Source organism: Choloepus didactylus, chromosome 18, assembly GCF_015220235.1.
Source record: "Choloepus didactylus isolate mChoDid1 chromosome 18, mChoDid1.pri, whole genome shotgun sequence".
Taxonomy (NCBI): Eukaryota; Metazoa; Chordata; class Mammalia; order Pilosa; family Megalonychidae; genus Choloepus; species Choloepus didactylus.
This window is the reverse complement of record NC_051324.1, coordinates 45,961,701-45,980,585: the sequence shown is the minus strand read 5'-3', so window position 1 is coordinate 45,980,585 and position 18,885 is coordinate 45,961,701. Positions and strand designations below refer to the sequence as shown.

At 43.4% G+C, this 18,885-nt stretch overlaps 1 protein-coding gene across 1 annotated transcript in view; it reads right to left on the bottom strand.

Moving 5' to 3' along the window:
• FAM117A (family with sequence similarity 117 member A) overlaps positions 1-18,885 on the bottom strand; it is a 40,193-nt gene that overhangs the window by 14,995 nt on the left and 6,313 nt on the right. Inside the window, exon 2 of the mRNA XM_037809122.1 lies at positions 1,613-1,782. Coding sequence (XP_037665050.1) covers positions 1,613-1,782 — 170 coding nt within the window. The remainder of the gene's footprint in view (positions 1-1,612; positions 1,783-18,885) is intronic.

Genomic DNA, 18,885 nt, shown 5'->3' with positions numbered 1-18,885 from the left:
CAGTGGGCTCCACGGAAGCCTTTGGCCTGACAAAGGCGATGCAATCATGAGCTAACAAGCCTGAAGTAACCTCAAGTCCTGCTTCTCCAGGAAGCCCGCTTGATGAGATATAATATGTTATTTGGACTGAGCATTCCCCTCCAAAGAGAAATGGGTGTGCACTCCCAGGCTTATTGGGGATGGGGGAAAGCATATCCTACTTGCCCTTTTCAAAGGATCCAGGTAACAACAATGCCCCAGGCTCCCAGAAAGCAGTAGGCCTACTCTGCTACCTGGAGTGTATTCTCCCTACACATTCTGTTCGTACAGCTGAAGAGGGCTATTGATTTTAACTGCAGCAAATCCTTGCTGGTTCAAGGTGGGGTATTCCCATGAGAATTCTCCTCCTTCTCCAAATGTGTCAGATTTTTGGCCCCATCTAATCCCTTGGCTGTCTGTTTTCTGGCCTTCACGGAAATGGAACCCAGTCTCAGAGAGGCCAAAATCTTTGCTCATTTCCTTATTCTTCACTCCAACATTCCAAGAACAGTACTGGGCATTCAAACATTCATGAATAACATTTGGAAATGGATCTCATTAAAAAAATAAATAAAAGATCTGCTCAGAAGAGGAGGTAGCACAAAGTAAACCATATGAAGCACTTTCACACGCGTAATGTCCTTTGGTCGTCACGCCAGCTGTGAGCAGACAGAACAGGCATGCTCCACTTGTTTTGTAAGGGAAGAACTGATTTGCCCACTATCACCCAGACTGAAGGTCTGTCTCCGAGCCTTGTGTTCTTTCCACACTTGGTTTCCTCTTATCTGGGATGGCAGGTGGGAACAACTAATTTGTTCTAAAGTTAAACAGGGATGAGCTTAAAGGGAGAAAAATTGACTCTTAAAAAGTTAACTGCTAAGAATGTTGAAGTCGTGAGTCCTAAGTAAGAAAACATCTTTGTATAATTTCACATGAGATGACTTTTTGTTCAGGCTATCACCACCTTACCCAATAACTGACAAATGGACTGGATGATCTGCAGCAATTCCTTCCAAGTATAGAATTCTTAATGAAAAGGCTGTCCTGAAGAAAAATACCAAAGGAGAAGAACCGGGGTTCCAGAGGACTCAAATGGGTCCACTGAAATCCCAGACCAGCATCTGCCAGCCCATTTTCTGAGAACTCTTCACTCCTAATGTTCCAGTGGGACTCTGTCCTGGCTTAGTACACTTTTAGGTCACTTGTTCCAGTTATCCAGGGAATGTAAACTCAACTGAATGTTGGCCACAGTTTAAGTTTAGCAAGATAAATCTCATTCTTTAAAACTAAGAATAAATTACAAAGCAACTCTCAATTACTCATGAACAAATACTCAAAGCCAAATTGAAAAACCCAGGTTAACTTCTCTCTTCCGCCAGACAAGTAAAATGGAAAACTCCTCTTCATGTAGGTTTACAAAGGAAAACAAGCTGGCAAATGTTAGATAGATGATAAAAAAGCTGCATGGTGCATATGTACAGGACAAATCATTTCAATGACTGAGAATTGGTAAGCAGATCAAAAGCCTTCCATTTTCTGTTAGCCCTCCCATCCCATCCTTATTCCCTATCTCAAAAGGAGAGAATTTCATTACCTGGGTGGCCTTGTCATTGGTACAGCAGGTGAAGGCCCCATCAGCATCTCGTGGCCACTGGCCCAGAAGGTAGGAGCTGAGGATGGTGTCCAGGGAGAATGTACGTCGGACCTGGGGTGGCTGAGGCCTACACACTGACTTTTCTGGGGCCACTGAACACGGGACACTGGCTGGAAGAGAGCACACAGCCCACACATCTTGACATCAGCGTGGAGGAAGGAGACATGGTTATCTAACCTTCTCTCTTCCAGGAAGGCTCATCTGACAGTCACACAATTACTTATACCCACCTCCCTCCTAAAAGAATTTGAAGCCACCTACAAAAGCACAAAAACTTTCCTGACTTAACCAACTAGCCTTTAACACTGGAAACAATTTATACCATTTTACTTTGGTCTTGGGTGTTACTTTATAAATGTCCTCCACCTTTTTCCTGTTCCTAGGTCTCTGTACTGGTTCCTGAGAGCATTAAAGAGGGAAATTTGAAGAGGACACCAAGTTTTCTTCCAGCTTTTATCTCCTGCCCTTCTTCCTCTCCTCAGCACCTGTTGTAGTGTGTAGGGCTCCTACACACTGCACAAATTCAATTCAATTAACTGAAGGACATTTCTCACTTCCTTCAGGACTGGTTTGCTCTAGGACACCCAGGTGACTGAGGCAAGTAGAATGACCATAACTACTTTCAACTCTCCAGGATGAGGAATCCAGTTTAGAAAAATATCCACATTTTGGTTCTCTCCTCTGCCTCTGACTTCTATCTAAATGGGACAAAAATAAAGCAATCATAAATCCATTAGTTTATTTTTACCTTGGTTAAAGCTTTCTGGAAGAAGGTAAAAGTTGACACTGCTGATAAAATATAAGGGTTTTGAATCATCCATGAGTTTCAATCGTCTGGGTTGACCTTGTTTTCCATGACCACATTCAAAACACTCTCTCTTAATATGTATAGAGGCTCTTTTCTTTAAACAGAACATCTATAGTAATCCCTTGATATTTCACGTGTGCGTTAAGCACAGCAAAAAGAACTGGGATTGTAGATATAAAGAAACTTGAAGGACTTTATGTTAAAAAGACACTAACAATACTGTCTATGTTCTCCAAATTCATCTAACTATTTATATACATTTTGACATAGTTGTAATCAAAAATGTACTACATTATTTTCTTTGCTTCATTCTACCCATTTCCAGGAATCAATAATGACTACATGGTTGCTATACAGTAGTATGCTTAGCCATTTTCATATTTTTGGACATTTGAGAGGTCTCCCTGACCCAATTTGGAAATCATAAATGCTACTGCATAGCCAACCTTTATTGTCAGTTTTATAAAATCCCTGGCATATTTCAAGTTCATCTCCCTCAGCATTCATACGATACATATGCTCACTTAAAACAAATTTAAAATGACTTATAATTACAAAGGTAGTAAGTGTGAATTATAGAAAAGTCAGGAAAAATAAACAAAAAGAAAACAAAATCTCAAATTTCAATATCCAGAGATAACCACTGTAAATGCTTTTAATATATATATACTAATAATACTATTTATATATATACGTTCTTACCTTCTGCATATACATATGTATGTATGTGAGATCATACTACACATATTATTTTGCAATGTGTTTTCACCTTATATCAAAAACATCTTTCTAAATCAATAAATATCTGACCAGTGAACCCTGATAAACTGGTCCCATTTACCTTTACTTCACACTTTACTTTCTAAATCCTGAACAAACCACTCCACACACCATTTCCCACCCGGGCCCAGGCCCTCCCTCCTCTGAGCTTTTTCACATGTGCTCAGGGTTGAAATGCAACCCATCTGTCAGGACCAACCAAACTTCCACCGCCTTCAGGAAGCCTTCTGGATGCCCTGGAAGGAATGTCTCAGAATGTTGTGAGTTTCCTCAGTACTTTGTACTCTTCTAGCTCTCTTACCACCCTCCCTCTTGGATTACAAGTATTTGTAACTTCCAGACAATAAACAACCTGAGGCCAAGGACCATCTCTGATCTATCTTTGTATCACCCACAGGGCCTACAGCATGAGGCTGGCAACTGGCCAGCACTCAAATATTTGAATAAAATCTAAAGACTGTTACTAGAAAGGTAAACCTCCTCTAATTTACCATGTATTCTGAAGTTGTCTGTGTAGTTATCCATCCTCTTCTTACTTCCCCAAGTAAAGGTCCCAGAGCTGCTTGTCTTATTTTCCCCTCTGAGGCTCAGAAAGGCCCAATCTCTTTCTTACCATCCCTGTCCTGTGTTGCCCAGTAACTTAGTGACAGACATGCTGGGTTCAAGCCCCAACTTTATCTTCTACGCTAGCATTTCAACCACTCATTTTTCCATCCTGGTTTAAGATCAAAAGGTGGCAAGCTGAATATTTCTGGGAGCTTCTGACTAACATCAGCAGCCAGGTCAGACACCAAAACACCGCCACGTGGCCCTCCAAAACTGTGATAAGAGACCACTGATGAGGCAGAGGCTCTGGAAAGCAGACTTACATAGGTTACATGACAGATAACCAGAGAGGCAGGTGGGAAACAGGTGAGCAAAAGCCTGGCATAAAGACTAAAATGCCATAATCCTAAAGACTGCTTCGTCATTGTTTAGAAGGAAGAGGACTATGACTCCAGGGCTGAGAAATAAGCAATGGGGAGAAAGGTTTCTTAGAACCACCTCTCCCTTCCCCTCAGCAGGAGTCACTGCAAAAAATCTCCTTTTGATTTCTTTCTTTACCAGGACCCTTAAGTACTATCTTGTGTTTATAAAGTACTTTCAAGTTTTGCCCAGGGCCCAAAAGTACTTTCATGGGTGCAATCCCCTTTTGCTTTCCTGTCAGCTCTGAAAAGGACTAGAGAAAGAATGTTGCATTTCTAGATGAGGAAACTCATCTAGACACAAGGAAGTTCAGTCTCTGGACTCAGTCACCAAGGAAGCCAGCAGCAGTCCTACAGCTAAATCCAAGTCTACTTCCTCCTAAATCGATCTTCTTTCAACTATTTCCCGAGGCTCATAACTCTCTCACATCACGAACACCCCTTGAGGTTGCTGAGACACTTGCCTAGAGACCTGGAAGATGGATTGCTTCCTTAGCTCCTTTTAAGGGAAAGAGACAGAGCCTGACCTCCTGGTGTTCCGCAATGACTTTTCTTTCTAGCCTGGGGTAAAGGGTTATCTCTGCTAGGGATGATTTCAACCACATCCAATTTATATCAGTTTTCATCACCCTTCATATACCTTCCCATTCAATGGGCTACAGCAGGAGGTCAATCTCAAACACAATAATCACAGGTGTTACTTCACTGGCAGTACTCACAGGACTAAAGAGGACCCAGAATGCTGGAATTTGGTGTGAGAATCCAACCATCCATGGGTCCTGACTTGCTCTTCCATATATATTACAAAAAAAAAAAAAAAAAATTAACACAAATGGGGGGTGGGGGGGAGGTGGGACAGAAAGAAAGGAATGGGTAGAAACCAAGGTAACCCCAATCCAGAACCAACAGGCTCTGAACCACTCTCCACTGGTCATCTTGCAAGGATCTCACTGCATCTAAGTCAAATGGGAGGACTTGCCTCAGTTTCATTAACTTAAATAAGGAGACACCTGGCCTCAGCAGTATCTCTAAGATGACCACAGCTAACAGAGGGTGCTGGCACAGCTCTCAGTTAGCCACAAGAGGACAGAATTACTTTCTGTCCTAGAGCCCTCAGCAATGCTCTACCTCCTCTCCCAAACCCCCAAATTCTTGGTACATCCTGGAAACACTGAGGAGACTAAATGCCACATATCCTCATGCCTAGGAAATAAGGGAGGGAATACTTAAAAAAAAAAGATGAGATTTTGATAGGAAAAGAAATCTACCTCTTATTTCAAAAACCTCCCCCAAATGGTTGGGTAATCACCTGCTAATTTGGGTACCAAAACTGATTAAGGGCTAAACCCAGGTGTCAGGTTCCTCACAAGGGCAACACAAACCAGAGCCAAAATCAGACACTGACACATTTCATGCCATCCTTGAAGGGGCTGCAGGCTGGATCAGTCAGAGAAGGTGGAGCAGTGTGTCCCCAGATTAGCTGGTGGGGGCTAAGATGGGAGCAGGGTCATTCTGATCGCAGCTCTGCCCTGTGTGTGACCTCAGCCAACACCACACAACCTCACTGGGCCTGCTCGCCCATCTGGCAAACAGGAACATGATCCCTGCCTAAGCTGCCTCCTAGAGAGGCTATAAAGAACAGAAGATGAGGTGCAAATATGCTTTAAAGTCTTCATTAGGAAGATTATGTCAACCCAATTCATGTCACTTGATCCTCCCTACCCCCCAACAAATCAAAATCTTTTAGGATTGATGGTGGGGGCAAGGGAGCCTAGAAAGAGGACACCAGCCAGAAAAGATGTTCAGAGCAAGTTTGGGCCACTAGATCAACAGACCTACTGCTTTCTGGTCCCCTCACCCTGGAGCTGTTAGGCATGCCTTCCATGTCAAGCCCTTGCCTTTACTAGTGACAGTCTAACCCAGTCATGGATATCACCTTGACAAAATGGTTCGGGGAGGGGGGTTAATCTGCTTGTAGTTGTGGGCATCAGAGCCAAAGATCAGCACTCAAGTTCTGCTGCCCATGAGATCTACCTCAGTTGAAAATGTCCCCTAAGAAACGTCCCCCTAAGTGAATATAGTTGAAACAAGGGTCGCGCCAGCCCTCCTGGGCTTACAGGAAAGATCTGGGTTTTGGGTTCTGCCCTGCAATTGTGTGATTACAGTTAAAGAAGCCTTGAGAAGTCACAACAGTTGCCTGTGGTTGGAAGATGAACTGGTTTCATTTCTGGAAAGTACCCCTCTCAGATTTGGGAAACATGGAGGGAAATGGGACAATCAGCTCCTCTATCAGAGAAGAGAAGCTCATATCATGATAGGCCATGACAAAGCAGCAGGCTGCCGGGCACCGGCTGGGTGGCTGCAGGAGGGTGGAGTGTCCTGTTTACAGCACTGTGCGGTATTATCGGCCCATCGCATGCAGCAGCCTCACAGCCCAACCACCTGGTTAAGCACCCTGGCAAGGGGCCAGGCCATTTCACCATGCAGCTGAGCGATGGCAGATGCTTTGGTTCCTGGGCAACAGCAAAAGAAAAAGAAAAAGAGCACACACCAAAGATAAGAAGCCTTAGGTATTATCTCCCAGAGCCACTTGGCCCTGTTTCCCAACTGCTGCAGTATGGCTTTGGGAAAAGGGGGTATGACTAGAAAGGGACAGAGGTCAAGAGTCTGTCCACTGGGGGAGAGTCAGTACAGTGGTACACAAACAGCAGCCACGATAGTGAATCAAGAGTGGAAGAAGGGTCCAGCACACCAGCAGATTGATTCCTGCAGCAAACAATTTTTGAGCACCTACTCCAAGCCAGCTTCTGTAATAAGCACTGGTGATCCATGAGGAGTAAGAAAAGTAGCTGCTGATGGGGTTGAAATGGGGAAGGCGAATGCAATCCCTAAGTGCTAGGCTGCCAGGCAGAGTTCCTGGTGGATACTCCCTCCACAAGTGCCTCTTCAGAAGGACCACCGAACTGGCTCTGCTACTCCCTCAGAGACCTGGCTGGAAATCCAGCTCAGGCCTGACCACACCAACATGACCACACCAACATACCCACACCACAGGCACCCAAAGGAGAAAGTGACAGCTCTTGTAAGAAGTGCTAGAATGGGGTGAGGAGAAGGAAGACAGCAGATGATGCAGGAAGTGAGGAGCCTTGTGGCTGCTCTTCTTAAATTTGTGGCCAGTGATGGACTGTCAGGGCGGAGCCTTACAAGGAGAAACCAGCCCTGGACCAAGGGGTCTGGTGGGACATCTAGAGGAGCTATTTCCCTTATTTTACTATCTTTGGAGCACTGAGGGAGATAGAAGCCTTGGAAATAAAGACAAGGATAATTTCCACCCATCCTCCTTTAGCATGAGGCCTAGTGATCCCAAAATATCCACGGCCTACAGCAGGGAGAGAGACAGCCAACCAGGCCTCATACATGGCAAACACCCAACAACTAGCTGGTTCAACAAACCAGTTATGAGTCATTTTTTCATGTTTTTAGGCTTTGAAACATTATGAGCCCAAGTCTTCTTGCCTCCCCTCTTAAAGAGAAAATAAGTCATTACACAGAAGCTGTACATATGTTGGGGGAAATAAGAAAATGCAGAAGTAAAAACTAAAAAATTAAAACTATGCATTCCCCCCACTCTGAAAACACCATTATGCACATCCTCCCTGATCTCTCCATGCATGTGTAGACATGTATGTGTTGAACAAAATGAGATCATATTATACATACTTTTCCATGATCTGCTTTTCTCAATGACTTTACTTTCCTATTTCAATGAATTTTCATCTCTTCTAACACCCAGCTCATATGTTTCCCCTAATAACCCCAAACTGTCCTTTACAGTTGACTTATCCATCATGCGTTGCAACTGGTTACATCTTTTAAGCTTCTTTTAATCTAGCCCTATTCTTTTATGACACTGACTTGAAGAGATCTGGCCAGATGTCCTGCAGAATGTCCCACCTTCTGGATCTGATCCTCCCCTACAGTTCTCTTAACAGGTCCTCTTTTCACCCAGGTCAAACACACACACATACACACACAAACACATGTACCACTCCTGCACTGTGACTGCTCTCTTCAAACACAAAGCAAAAAGGGATAAAAATTTAGAGCCTAAGATAGGTTTTCCTCAAGACTGCAGCCTGATTTCTTTATTGCAAAGTTTGACCTTAATTTTACAGCTGTGGTGGAAACGGAATGGAAAACCCAGTAGGAGCCATTGTGGTTGCTTCCTGAACCTAAAGAGAAAAAGCAGGCAGGGGTTGGGCAGCTCAGGAGGCTGAGGCAGGGCAGTAAGGTTAGATACCCAGGGAGCAGGCCCTACCCTGCCCTGCCCCATAGCCATGATGCAGCACTTTTGTGGAGGCAAATGTTAATTTGAAGAAGAGCAAAGAAAAATAGGGATTCAAAATTTCTAAACATTTCCCCAATAATAGACTTGCAGTAAGTAGGGGAAGTTCCTCCTAGCAGCTTCCCAGGGATTATTTTTCTATTTTGGTAGTGTGTTGGGATTAAACAGTACAGGCAGTCTTCTGAGCTCCATGTGGTCCAGTGCCGCTTAACTGTTTTAGCTCAGGGGCACATGGTTTTGGAAGGAAGTTGTGGTCACACTGAAATCCCCGATATGACTCCACAAGAATTAGAAGCCCTCCTTGGAAAGCCCAAGGAGACCCCATCCATCCCAGCTGGGAAAATTAAACCTGGAGCTTTGAACACTTCTTTCAAATTCAAACAATAGCTGATTTCAACCGAAACATGGAGAAGAAACTAAAGAAACTAGATTGAAAAGAAGAGGAAAAAAAAAAAAAGAGTAACATCAAGTCTCCCTGACCGAGAAGGCTTATCTAAAGAGAAAAGAAGAGCACTGATACTTGTATACCCATGAAAAACTTCTCAGCCAGGCCCTCACTTAATTACCAGTTCCATATTAAAGTGTGCAACTTAGGCTGTCAGGGCCAATGAAAGCATTTCTGGCTGCATGTCTGACTCTCCAGGATGCAGACCACATTTGTAGGCAGCTGGAGAGAAGAGCCAGGAGAAACCCATCTGGAGATGTCATTGTTGGGGGGAAAATAAGGAACATACTAACTCAGTCTTTGGATCAGGCAAGGAGGAAAAGGTTGATACCAAGGTATACATGTGTGTATAAAAGGAGCAGATAGCAGTTACTAAGATTTGTTCAATTCTCAAGAAGCTGCAGTTAGAAAAGGAAGTGGTATGAACTTTTCACCTTTTATCTCAATTCTCTGAAGAGGAGTTCTGTAGGATTCAACATTCTTAAAATAAAACAAAACACTAGCAGTTACTGATTGGAGCATGTTTTCCTTTGGGATGTAGTTGGCCGTTACAAGAATAGCATAAATAGCACATGGACTTGTCCTCTCTCCCTAAAAAATTCTCACCCCATAGTTATTTGGGAGTGAGGGATTTCTGGGTGGCCTATAAACTAAGAGGACAAGCAAAAACTCTTCAGTATCTTTACTTCCCACAACAATCTGATTCTGATCAAGTAGAAATGAAATCATGATGTCCAGATTACTCTTAGGTAGACTGTTTTAAGATAAGTGAGATGTTGGGGAGGTTCACCTACAATAAATGCTATGAGAGGAAAACTGATAGAAACTGATTTCTGTTCTGAATACGTGCACCCCTTACACTCCCATGAATTCTCCTATGGAAGAAGGACAGAGCTTCCAAGCTGTTACAGTCAGGAGTCCACAACACACCCGTATTGAGAGGTGAACTGATTTCTCCCAGGTTACAGAGCAAACTGAGACTCATTCAGGCCTTTTTTCCCCAAATAGAAGACTGAAATTACATTCCCAACTCTTGTGTTTCATTGTCAGACTCAACAATGTTTTAACAGCCTGGCTGCCTTGGCTGTTAACTCTTGGGTTGGAGGGTTCTAGTCCCCTCCCTTGCCAGCAACCACGACAACCGTACCCGGATCTCAGGAACATTGTTTTACCCATCAGGCATGCTGGGTGGCATGAGGCGAGGAAGAGGACAATTTAAAAATGAGGCTTCCCTTTCCTAGTGGGAAAGATGGAAAGTGAAAGAAAGAAAAGGAAATAAGAATAGGATTAAGGCTAACTTTCAAATATTCATTATAATTTCTAATTTGTGAACAAATCATGACTGATTTTTAGCTCCAGCCTGCCTTCTTCCCACCTCAAGCAAACTGCCAGAAAGTAGTAAATGTTTAAGCAACTTAATACTCAATTTAGTATCAGCTCAAGTCATGCAAAATACCTACAAACTTTGACAGAATTTGATGGCCCTTGCCTTCCTCCCAAAGATTCCAAAATTCAAAAGAAAAACTTTTTTTTTTTTTTGTTATTCCTTTTTTGAACTGTTCATGTCAATACTCACCTCCACTAGTGTTCCATTCAGAACTGGCTTTATGTAACTCTCAAAGTAATATCTCAATTAGGAAGTCATCAATGGATGCTAGTATCATTGGGTAAAAAGTTTTGGGGGCCCAAAATATTTATATAATGACAAAGAAGCACCCTATAAATTACTTACCAAGAGAATAATGCACATTTAAAATAAGAAATCTGGTGGTCTCACTTCAAATGATCAAACTTTGCATTACTAGTAATGGACATCCTGACATTTTATGCCTCTAAAGCAATATATTATGAAGTACACTTCACTCATGAAATGTTCTTGCCAAAAAGGTTTAACCTAAATTGAACAAAGCCCTAGACCTCACTGCACATTTACAGGAAACACAGGGGATAGAAGAACAAGTTAAATGCCACCATGAGGAAATAATAAAAAATCCAGAATGTGGTGGTGACAGCTAGAAGACAACTGGTCTGTACTTTTCAAGAGTCAAAGTCACTCAAAAAAAAAGTGTATGTCTGGTGGGGAGTGGAGTTCTAGAGAGAGACTAAAAATGTACTATGAGAATCTTGACGGGCTCCTCAGTCAAAAACAAAAACAAACGAGCTACCAAAGGGGAAATCTGAATATGGACTGGACATTAGATGATATGGAATTATAGTTAATGTCCTCAGATGTAATAATGTAGAAGAACATCCGTATTCTCAAGAGGTGCCCTTGAAGTGGTAAAGGGTGGCGCATCATATCTACAACTTACTCTCAAACAGTTCAATAAAAAAAGTGCCTGTGGATGCACATGTGTATTTCTGACACACATATATGTACATATACAGGAGAGAAGAGTGAAAACAATTGTGCCAAAGGTGAGCAATTAATGACTCTAGGTGAGGGATATGTGAATTCTTATCTACTTTCCTGTAGGTTTGAAATTTTTCCAAAATAAAAAGTTGGGAGGGGAAAAAAAAAGAACTGGTTTAATTTGGGAAGAAATTCAATTGGCTCCTCAGCAAGGACCCAAACCCTTTAGCATTCTGACCTTTGCAGGCTGTAGCCAAATTCAATTAGGTCACTGCTCTGAACTTCTAATTTGGGGAAAGATAAGGTGGACAAGAAAAAAGGAAATAGTGAATGAGTCTTAATCTGAGGCAAGGAAATGGAAGTCTCACAAAAAATTGTGAGTACAGGGTTAGAATAAAGACACTATGTGAAGGAGACATTAAACGAAATTGAAGAGAGTCAGGTCATCCCAGGAATAAGACAAAATGGCAGGCAGAATTAAATGGTTCCCACAGGTCCCAGAACACAGTTGAGGTCGGCTGAAACTTCAAGATGTACTCAGCCAAGTGACCCTTCGGCATCCATTTGCCACCATTGTTCCTCAAAAGGAATGGAGAAGCCAGGGAAGAGAGGGTTAAGAATGGCTAGAGGGATGGTAGCTAGATCTCAGGAGGAAAGGTGAAAACAAATTAGAGTTTATCAGTTGTCCTCTGTGTGGTTATAAAAATGAAGGACAATAAAAAAGCTTTAGTTAGGAGAGATTCTAGCAAGATAAAAGAACCTCTTACCCATCAGAATTGAATGAGGGAAGTTATCATTCTGCTCCTGAAAACTCCAGGAAGAACTGTCTCCACTAGTTGTCCCTAGCAGTCTCAGTATTTACCCTCTGAAGGTAGGAGACTGAACCAGGAGTCAAGTCTAGTTCTAGAACTCTCCAGCTATTAAAGGGGATGACAACTATTAAAAAGAGATGGCTAGTGACCAATTCAGTTGAACTGAAGGCTCAGAGCACATGGTATTATCTGGGGCAAGATAATTACAAAAAAAAAAAAAAAAAAAAGGCACAAAGTCAAAGGGAGATTTGTCTTACCTAGGCTGATCAGACAGCTGTGTTGTAGGCTCCCAGAGGATGTCTTCCACTTCCTCCCCCACACAGGAGATATAAATAGTGCTCAATTTACCTGTGGCTAGCCACAAGCAGAAGGTCTGGTCACATGACTGGGCAAGCTGGGAGTTACCATCCAGCAGACATCAGAGCTCACAGAGGGCAGGCTGGTTCACCTGCCACACCGCGCCAGGCCACAATCTGTCAGGGCCCTCTGCTCTTAACCCTGACTCTGATTCGTTTGCTCTGGGGGCAGGGAGTCAGGCATAAAGAGACTAGAAGTTCAGTCACAGAATTTGTTCCACTTTCAGAGTCTAAAATCCTATAAGGGTTACTCTGCTTAGCCCTCACACCCTTGAAAACCTTGCGTGAACCACCTTGCCCCACTTGCAAAATGTCTTCTTGATCATCTCCACCTTCTTACTCAAGTTCTACTCGGTTTCCCCAACCTAGGAGATCACCACCTCCCATCTAGTGGTTCCCTTCCTAGCCCGATATTCTGGAACGGAACTGGCCTCAAATCAGTGGCAAATTCCCATGCTGTGCCCTAGCTGTGGAAAAACCCCGAACTGTGCTGGACAACATTCCAGGGCAGCCCCTGCTCCAAAACCTTGGTATTACCGATTGTTCAGATTTCCTAAGGAAGGCTCAAAGTTTACATAGTGCCTCCAGGGTGAGCCTATTCTGAAAAGCAAGATTGGGTGACCTCTCCAGAAAGAACTTTGACATATTTTTCCTAGTCTCAGCATACGCCTGAGATCACAGCTGGCTTCACAGCAGAAGGACGCTTGTCATGTCACCTCTCCACACGTGCTTTCAGAGGCAGAGGAAAGCACAGCCACACACACACATCCAGTTCTTCTTGGAGTTTCAGGGGCAGAAGGCAAGTTACACCGTCTTCCCCGGGGTACAATGACCTTTGTATCTGCTGTTAAATCAGGAGCTGTTTAATGGTAACTTCACCTTCTTTCATAAGTCAGGTAAAGAAAAGGCTTATCCTCTTGAAGCAAAAGGAGAATTAATTTGATCCAGGAAAACAGTATGAGATGTCAATAACCAACACCTCTATCCCAAACCCTAAGAACTGGAAGGTAAAGGCTCAGTTATTATGAGCCATTCTAAGCAGATGCTTTGGCCATTTGCATAGCAGCTCCGACAGATTTTTAAGCTGCAAACAACCCAAAAGGAATTCGAAGGTAGCCTTTTCTCATCCTCCTGCATCTTGCCCTGTTTCTGGTTGCCATCTACCCAGCACTTACTTTGAGGTAGGACAGAGCTAAAGTCCTGGAAAGAAGAATCAGAGAATAGTGGGGATAGCCTGTATAACTTGCCAACTGCCTATGGACAAACAATCTAAGTATATAAGCTGTGGTAATAACATAGTAAATGCTCAAGAGTCTATCTCTCATAACTGTCTAGAGCCCATGAAAAAAGTCCTTTGATGAGAACATAATCACTGTTAGGATTAAGTCTAGGGTAGTTCAAGGTAGGCATTTCTGCTAAAGGACACACACTAAAACTAAAGATTTTCAGAAGACTGTTTTTTCTATTTTAAGAAGTACAGTAGGACTCATTCAACTTACCCAGTTCTGGCACTAGGAGAAAAAGTATCAGAAATCAAAAATGACAAGAATAATTCAAGTGCCTTCAAGGAGCACTTGATGCCCATCATGCGGTTTGGTGTGAGAGAAAAGAGTCTGGGAAACAAATGAGTGTCTGAATCTCTCACTGCTTAACAATGATTACCAGACCCACTCCTCCTTGGGCCCTGTGGTTGATGGAAGGTTTTCATTGACAAAAACTATACCATCCCTTTGTGCAGGAAGCTGTAGCTCCTGACCCACTTGGTAAGATGCGCTGCACTAAAACCTGCCAAAGCCTTCCCAAGGCTCCTGCAACTTCACAAGAAGGTCTGACACCACGGCCTGACACCACGGCCTGACTGGTACAGAGCAAAATCAAACAGGCCCAGGCGCACAACCAGGCCCCAAACTCCACTCCTTTTCCCCTCAGTATTACTCCATAGCTCTGGCACAAAAAAGCCTTCCGATTTCATGTATTTTAAGAAATGAAGAGAGTTAAGTGAAGAGCACAGTGAGAGTATTTCTTAGAATAAGGAAGCAGTTTTCCCTAGAAGGTACCTGGACATCCTGAATATGCTCAGGGAGTTTCAGCAGACTGCTACAACCCTGCTGACTTTTCTGCTGTGTCAAAGGGGGGCAGGGACTGGACTTGGACACACAGCAGCAGGCGCCCATCAGTTCTCAGAATCTGATGCCAACTTTGTCCAGCTCGAGTAGTAAGGACAAGCTGCAGTCTTCTGCGCAGTGCCTACTATAGTGATAAATACCTGGGCCCAAAGCCTGCCTCCACCCCAACGTGCTATGTGGACTCAGATGAGTCACTTAACTTCTCTGGATTTCAGTTGTTCCATCTGTTAAATGGGGAGAATAAGAGATGTTATAAGGATGATAGAAGAAAACTTTCATTCAAAAGAACTTCTGGTACAGTCAAATTAGTGTACCATATATTCATTTTTTAAAACTTTTTATTTGGAAAAAATTTCAAACCTACAGATGCAAGAAAAAGAACAGTACACAGAACACCCGTATAACCTTTACCCAGAATTGCCTATTGTTAACACTTGCCCCATCTGCTTTATCATTTGGTTTCTCTCACGTGCACTTTCTTTCCCACATACACTCTCACATTCATGCTCCAACATTCACACTCAAGACAGCCACACGCTCACAATCAAATACACACAGTCACATTCAGATACACACAAACATACTCACATACTCTCCTTTGTCAGGTTCTGTGTGGTAGTGTTCTCTATTAAAAGAACTGGGAAGTGTCAAAGGGTAGGAGGTTCCAGGTGAAGAGAAAGCTAAGGGAGCACTGCTACTTGGTGATGGTTCTGCAGTTCAGCTCCCAGCCTACAATGCAAATAGCAAATATTCAAGTGTTCTGGTTTAGAGTTGAACTATTACATGGACAGGGACCAGAAAAAGTACTTGTTATATAAAAGTGTTGGTTTCTCTTTTCTTTAAACAACAATAATCACACACACACAAAAACAAAACAAAACAAAAAAACAACAAAGCATTTACATGAACCATGGAAACAGCTTTATTATACAGAATCATTTTTGTAATATTTGTTATGATGGGATTTTGCCTTATGAGGCTGGGAAGTAACTGGGAAAGGAAGGTTCCACATTTCATAAGGGTATTAGAACATTAGAGAATTCTACACAAAATCTGGTTCGAAGATAAGAAATGCCATACCACCCTCGCAGCAGGATTAGATAACCTCTATGCAACAGGCTAGGCAATAATTCTCCATGCCACCAGGTCCTTAGGTGGAGCTTTCTTCCCGAGTTCCCCTGCCACGTGCCGTATTGGACACATGCCTGTCTCACAAGGACCTCTATCATATATCACAACTGCCCCACTCTCGGTTAACCTAAAGCAACGGGAGGGAGACATGTTAAGGCAAATCATGTGCCCTCCAGGCCTCTTCCCCACCAGAAAGTGGGTGGAGAGGGAGGGGATTTGCACCACTTGGAGCAGGAGGCAGACTAAGTTATCATGATGCAATTCCACCTGTACCTGTCCCTTGCCACAGGATGCGCCATCCGCGTTGGTTCCCAGGTGCTTTTTTTGGGTTCCACACAGTCACACATTTGGAAGACATCCTTTTCTACAAGGTCCATCTTAACAGTGTCTCCCTGACATAGCCACAAGCTCAATAACCATGACCAGGAATACCCTGCCTGCCTCCTGTGCCCTATCTATCCCAGGTGAGCTGATCATTCCACCTGGAAAATGCTTATCTCAGACCAGCTGTAAACACTCACAAAGCCACCACCATATCACATATATAATGTAATAACCATCACCTTCCAATTATCCACACTGAGTTTCTATGGTATGGACTTACAAGGTGCTGGAGGAAGAAGAAACAGACTTCTATGCAGCCCATTTTCCCTTCCAATTCTCTTTTGGTCAATTTAACAAATCTTTGCTCCTAGAATATCGGTATGCAAACAGAGAGGAAATAAAGCTGGAGACATACCGGCAGCAGGGGACAACAGCCTGGGATGAAATTCACAACAGACATAAACGGGAAGAGTCTTGGACTAGGAGCAAAAGGGCTTTCTTAGTCACATGATCTTGGGCAAATTGCCTCCTTTCTGGGCCTCAGTTTCCTTACCTGCAAAAAATAAGTAAATGCCACCTGCATCTGGCAGGACTGTTGGGAGGATGAATTTGAAACACTTGAGAGTATAGATTATGGGTCAAAGAGCTAAACAAATGGAACACACCATTCAAACTCAAGCTATCTATATTCTCAACTTCCTGGAAAAATACAGGTGAATTTTTGGGCCTTCAAGAGTTGGGATTCACAGATTCTTTCTTTCTGAAGAAGCAGCCATTTTAGTCTTTTTCTGTCAACACAGAACTACCCAAGATTACGTTTCTAATAAGAAAAAGTCCAGGTGCTACTCTCACCACCAGGAAAGTGCATGTACCTCATGTATGCGGCTCTTGGAGCCCTCCTCTCCCCAGTCTCAAAATCAGACTACCTAATATTGTGAAACCCCCCTGGTGGCTTCCACCATGACAAAAGCCATCCCCCCATCCCCCGACCCCAGGTTGTATGCTGTGTTTGATGGGCCCCAGTTAAAAAGACAATCTCTAAACAGGGCCATGCATCAGGTTGTCAGGCAGCCTGCAGCTGTGGAGCTGAGAGTGCACGTGGTATCAGCAGTGGTTCTGTAAAAGTTGTGTGGGCGATCAAACACGCACAGAGCACAGAAAACTCTTAAAGGAAAAAGAGTGTGTGGGGGGGAGGGGGGTTAGGCAAAAGGAGCAGGGAGGAAGAGGCATGGAGAAGCTGCCTTTCCTCCCAATCACAATTTTACTCTGTTCAGTTACACCCAGCCAGGCAGGTTTATAAAACCATTTCAACCAAGTCAAAGGCCCATGGCTGGCAATCTTAAAGGCAGGGGAACACAGGCTCTGTGAACAACAGTATATGTGTCCAGGGTTTGGGGAATAATGATGAGCATGTCTTTCCAGCATTTTCCCATTTGATGGGGAGAAGGAAAACAGCAGCGCCTGACCTCCTGAGATGGTGCCTAGCTGAGGAGAGCGGAGCTTCCAGCCTGATCATACATCCGAAGCCACCCTTGGGTCAAAAGACTGGAAAAGTCACCAATTCAGATTTCCTTTTTCTGCTTCCCCTTGGCTCTACAGCACTACTAGAAATTTGGGACAAATCCACCTGGAGTGAAAAGACAGCTAGCATTCATCTCGGTCTCCTTAGCCTTTCACCCACATCTACTTCTAAGCCTAAAACCAGGTTGTCTGGCTTTTTTACAAAATCTTAACAAAATCCTAAACATTGGCTGTTTCCATGGATCAACCTGGTTAACTGCACAAGCTCACCCTCCGTGTGGGGAAAAGAACCTACAGGCCTAGCAATGACATCCATGGAAATGCCACGTCTTTGCCACCAGCTGGGCTTCAAGCCCAATGACCAGGACGAAAAGGAGACCAGCGATTTAAAGTGAGAGAGAACACTAACACGTCGGGGGTTTTGCCTTGTAAGTAGTTAAAGAGAGGTATTACAGAGGGGCAACAGTGTGAGGGGACCAGAAGTGGGAAAGACCATTACAAGTGACCTGGGGGAGAGGTGTGGTTCACTCTCCCCACCCCCACTGCCTTTCCAGCAACTCAATCCATCAAGTATTTATTGAGCATGACACTCCCCATCTGCCCTGGCCCTCCCTCTGCAAAAACACTCAAATCTGTTCAAGCTGCAGGGTGAGTTCCATTGCACTTGAACTTGAAACATGAGGTGCTTACCTCTTAAAAGGCAGGGACACAATTTCCAGGATGAGGCAGAGGGGCCTAAACAGGCTTGAAGTTAAGGAACATGGCTGACCAGACAAAACCATATCAATGTCACTTTTGAAAGGGAAGGGGAAGGAGAGAAAAAACTAAATTTAACCTTAGAGAGAATAATACATTGGTCAATTTAAAAAAAAAAAAAAATCCTACTCAAAACATCTCATTCTAATAGTTCTCTAATTAACTTCACCTAGCATTGAATATTCCTTCCTTGTATGCTTCCTCCAGCTTGAGTTTATAACTTATTCACCTGTGGATTTATTCACTTGCTTTAAAAGTTGTATATTTAATCCCACGTTTGCCCCTTAAGGAGGCAATTCCTCAATGGTCTTGTATCATCATTTAGAATCAGATGATAAGGGATTCAAGTAGCAGAGCTGGTGGTGGACTTAGCTGCCCCCTAATAAATGTGGTCCCTCTGGAAAAGCCACACACCATTTGCAGGAAAGAGCACTCAGGGTCAGAGAAGAGGCATCCCAAACTTAGAACTGTGCTCTGCCAAGTCCTGTCCA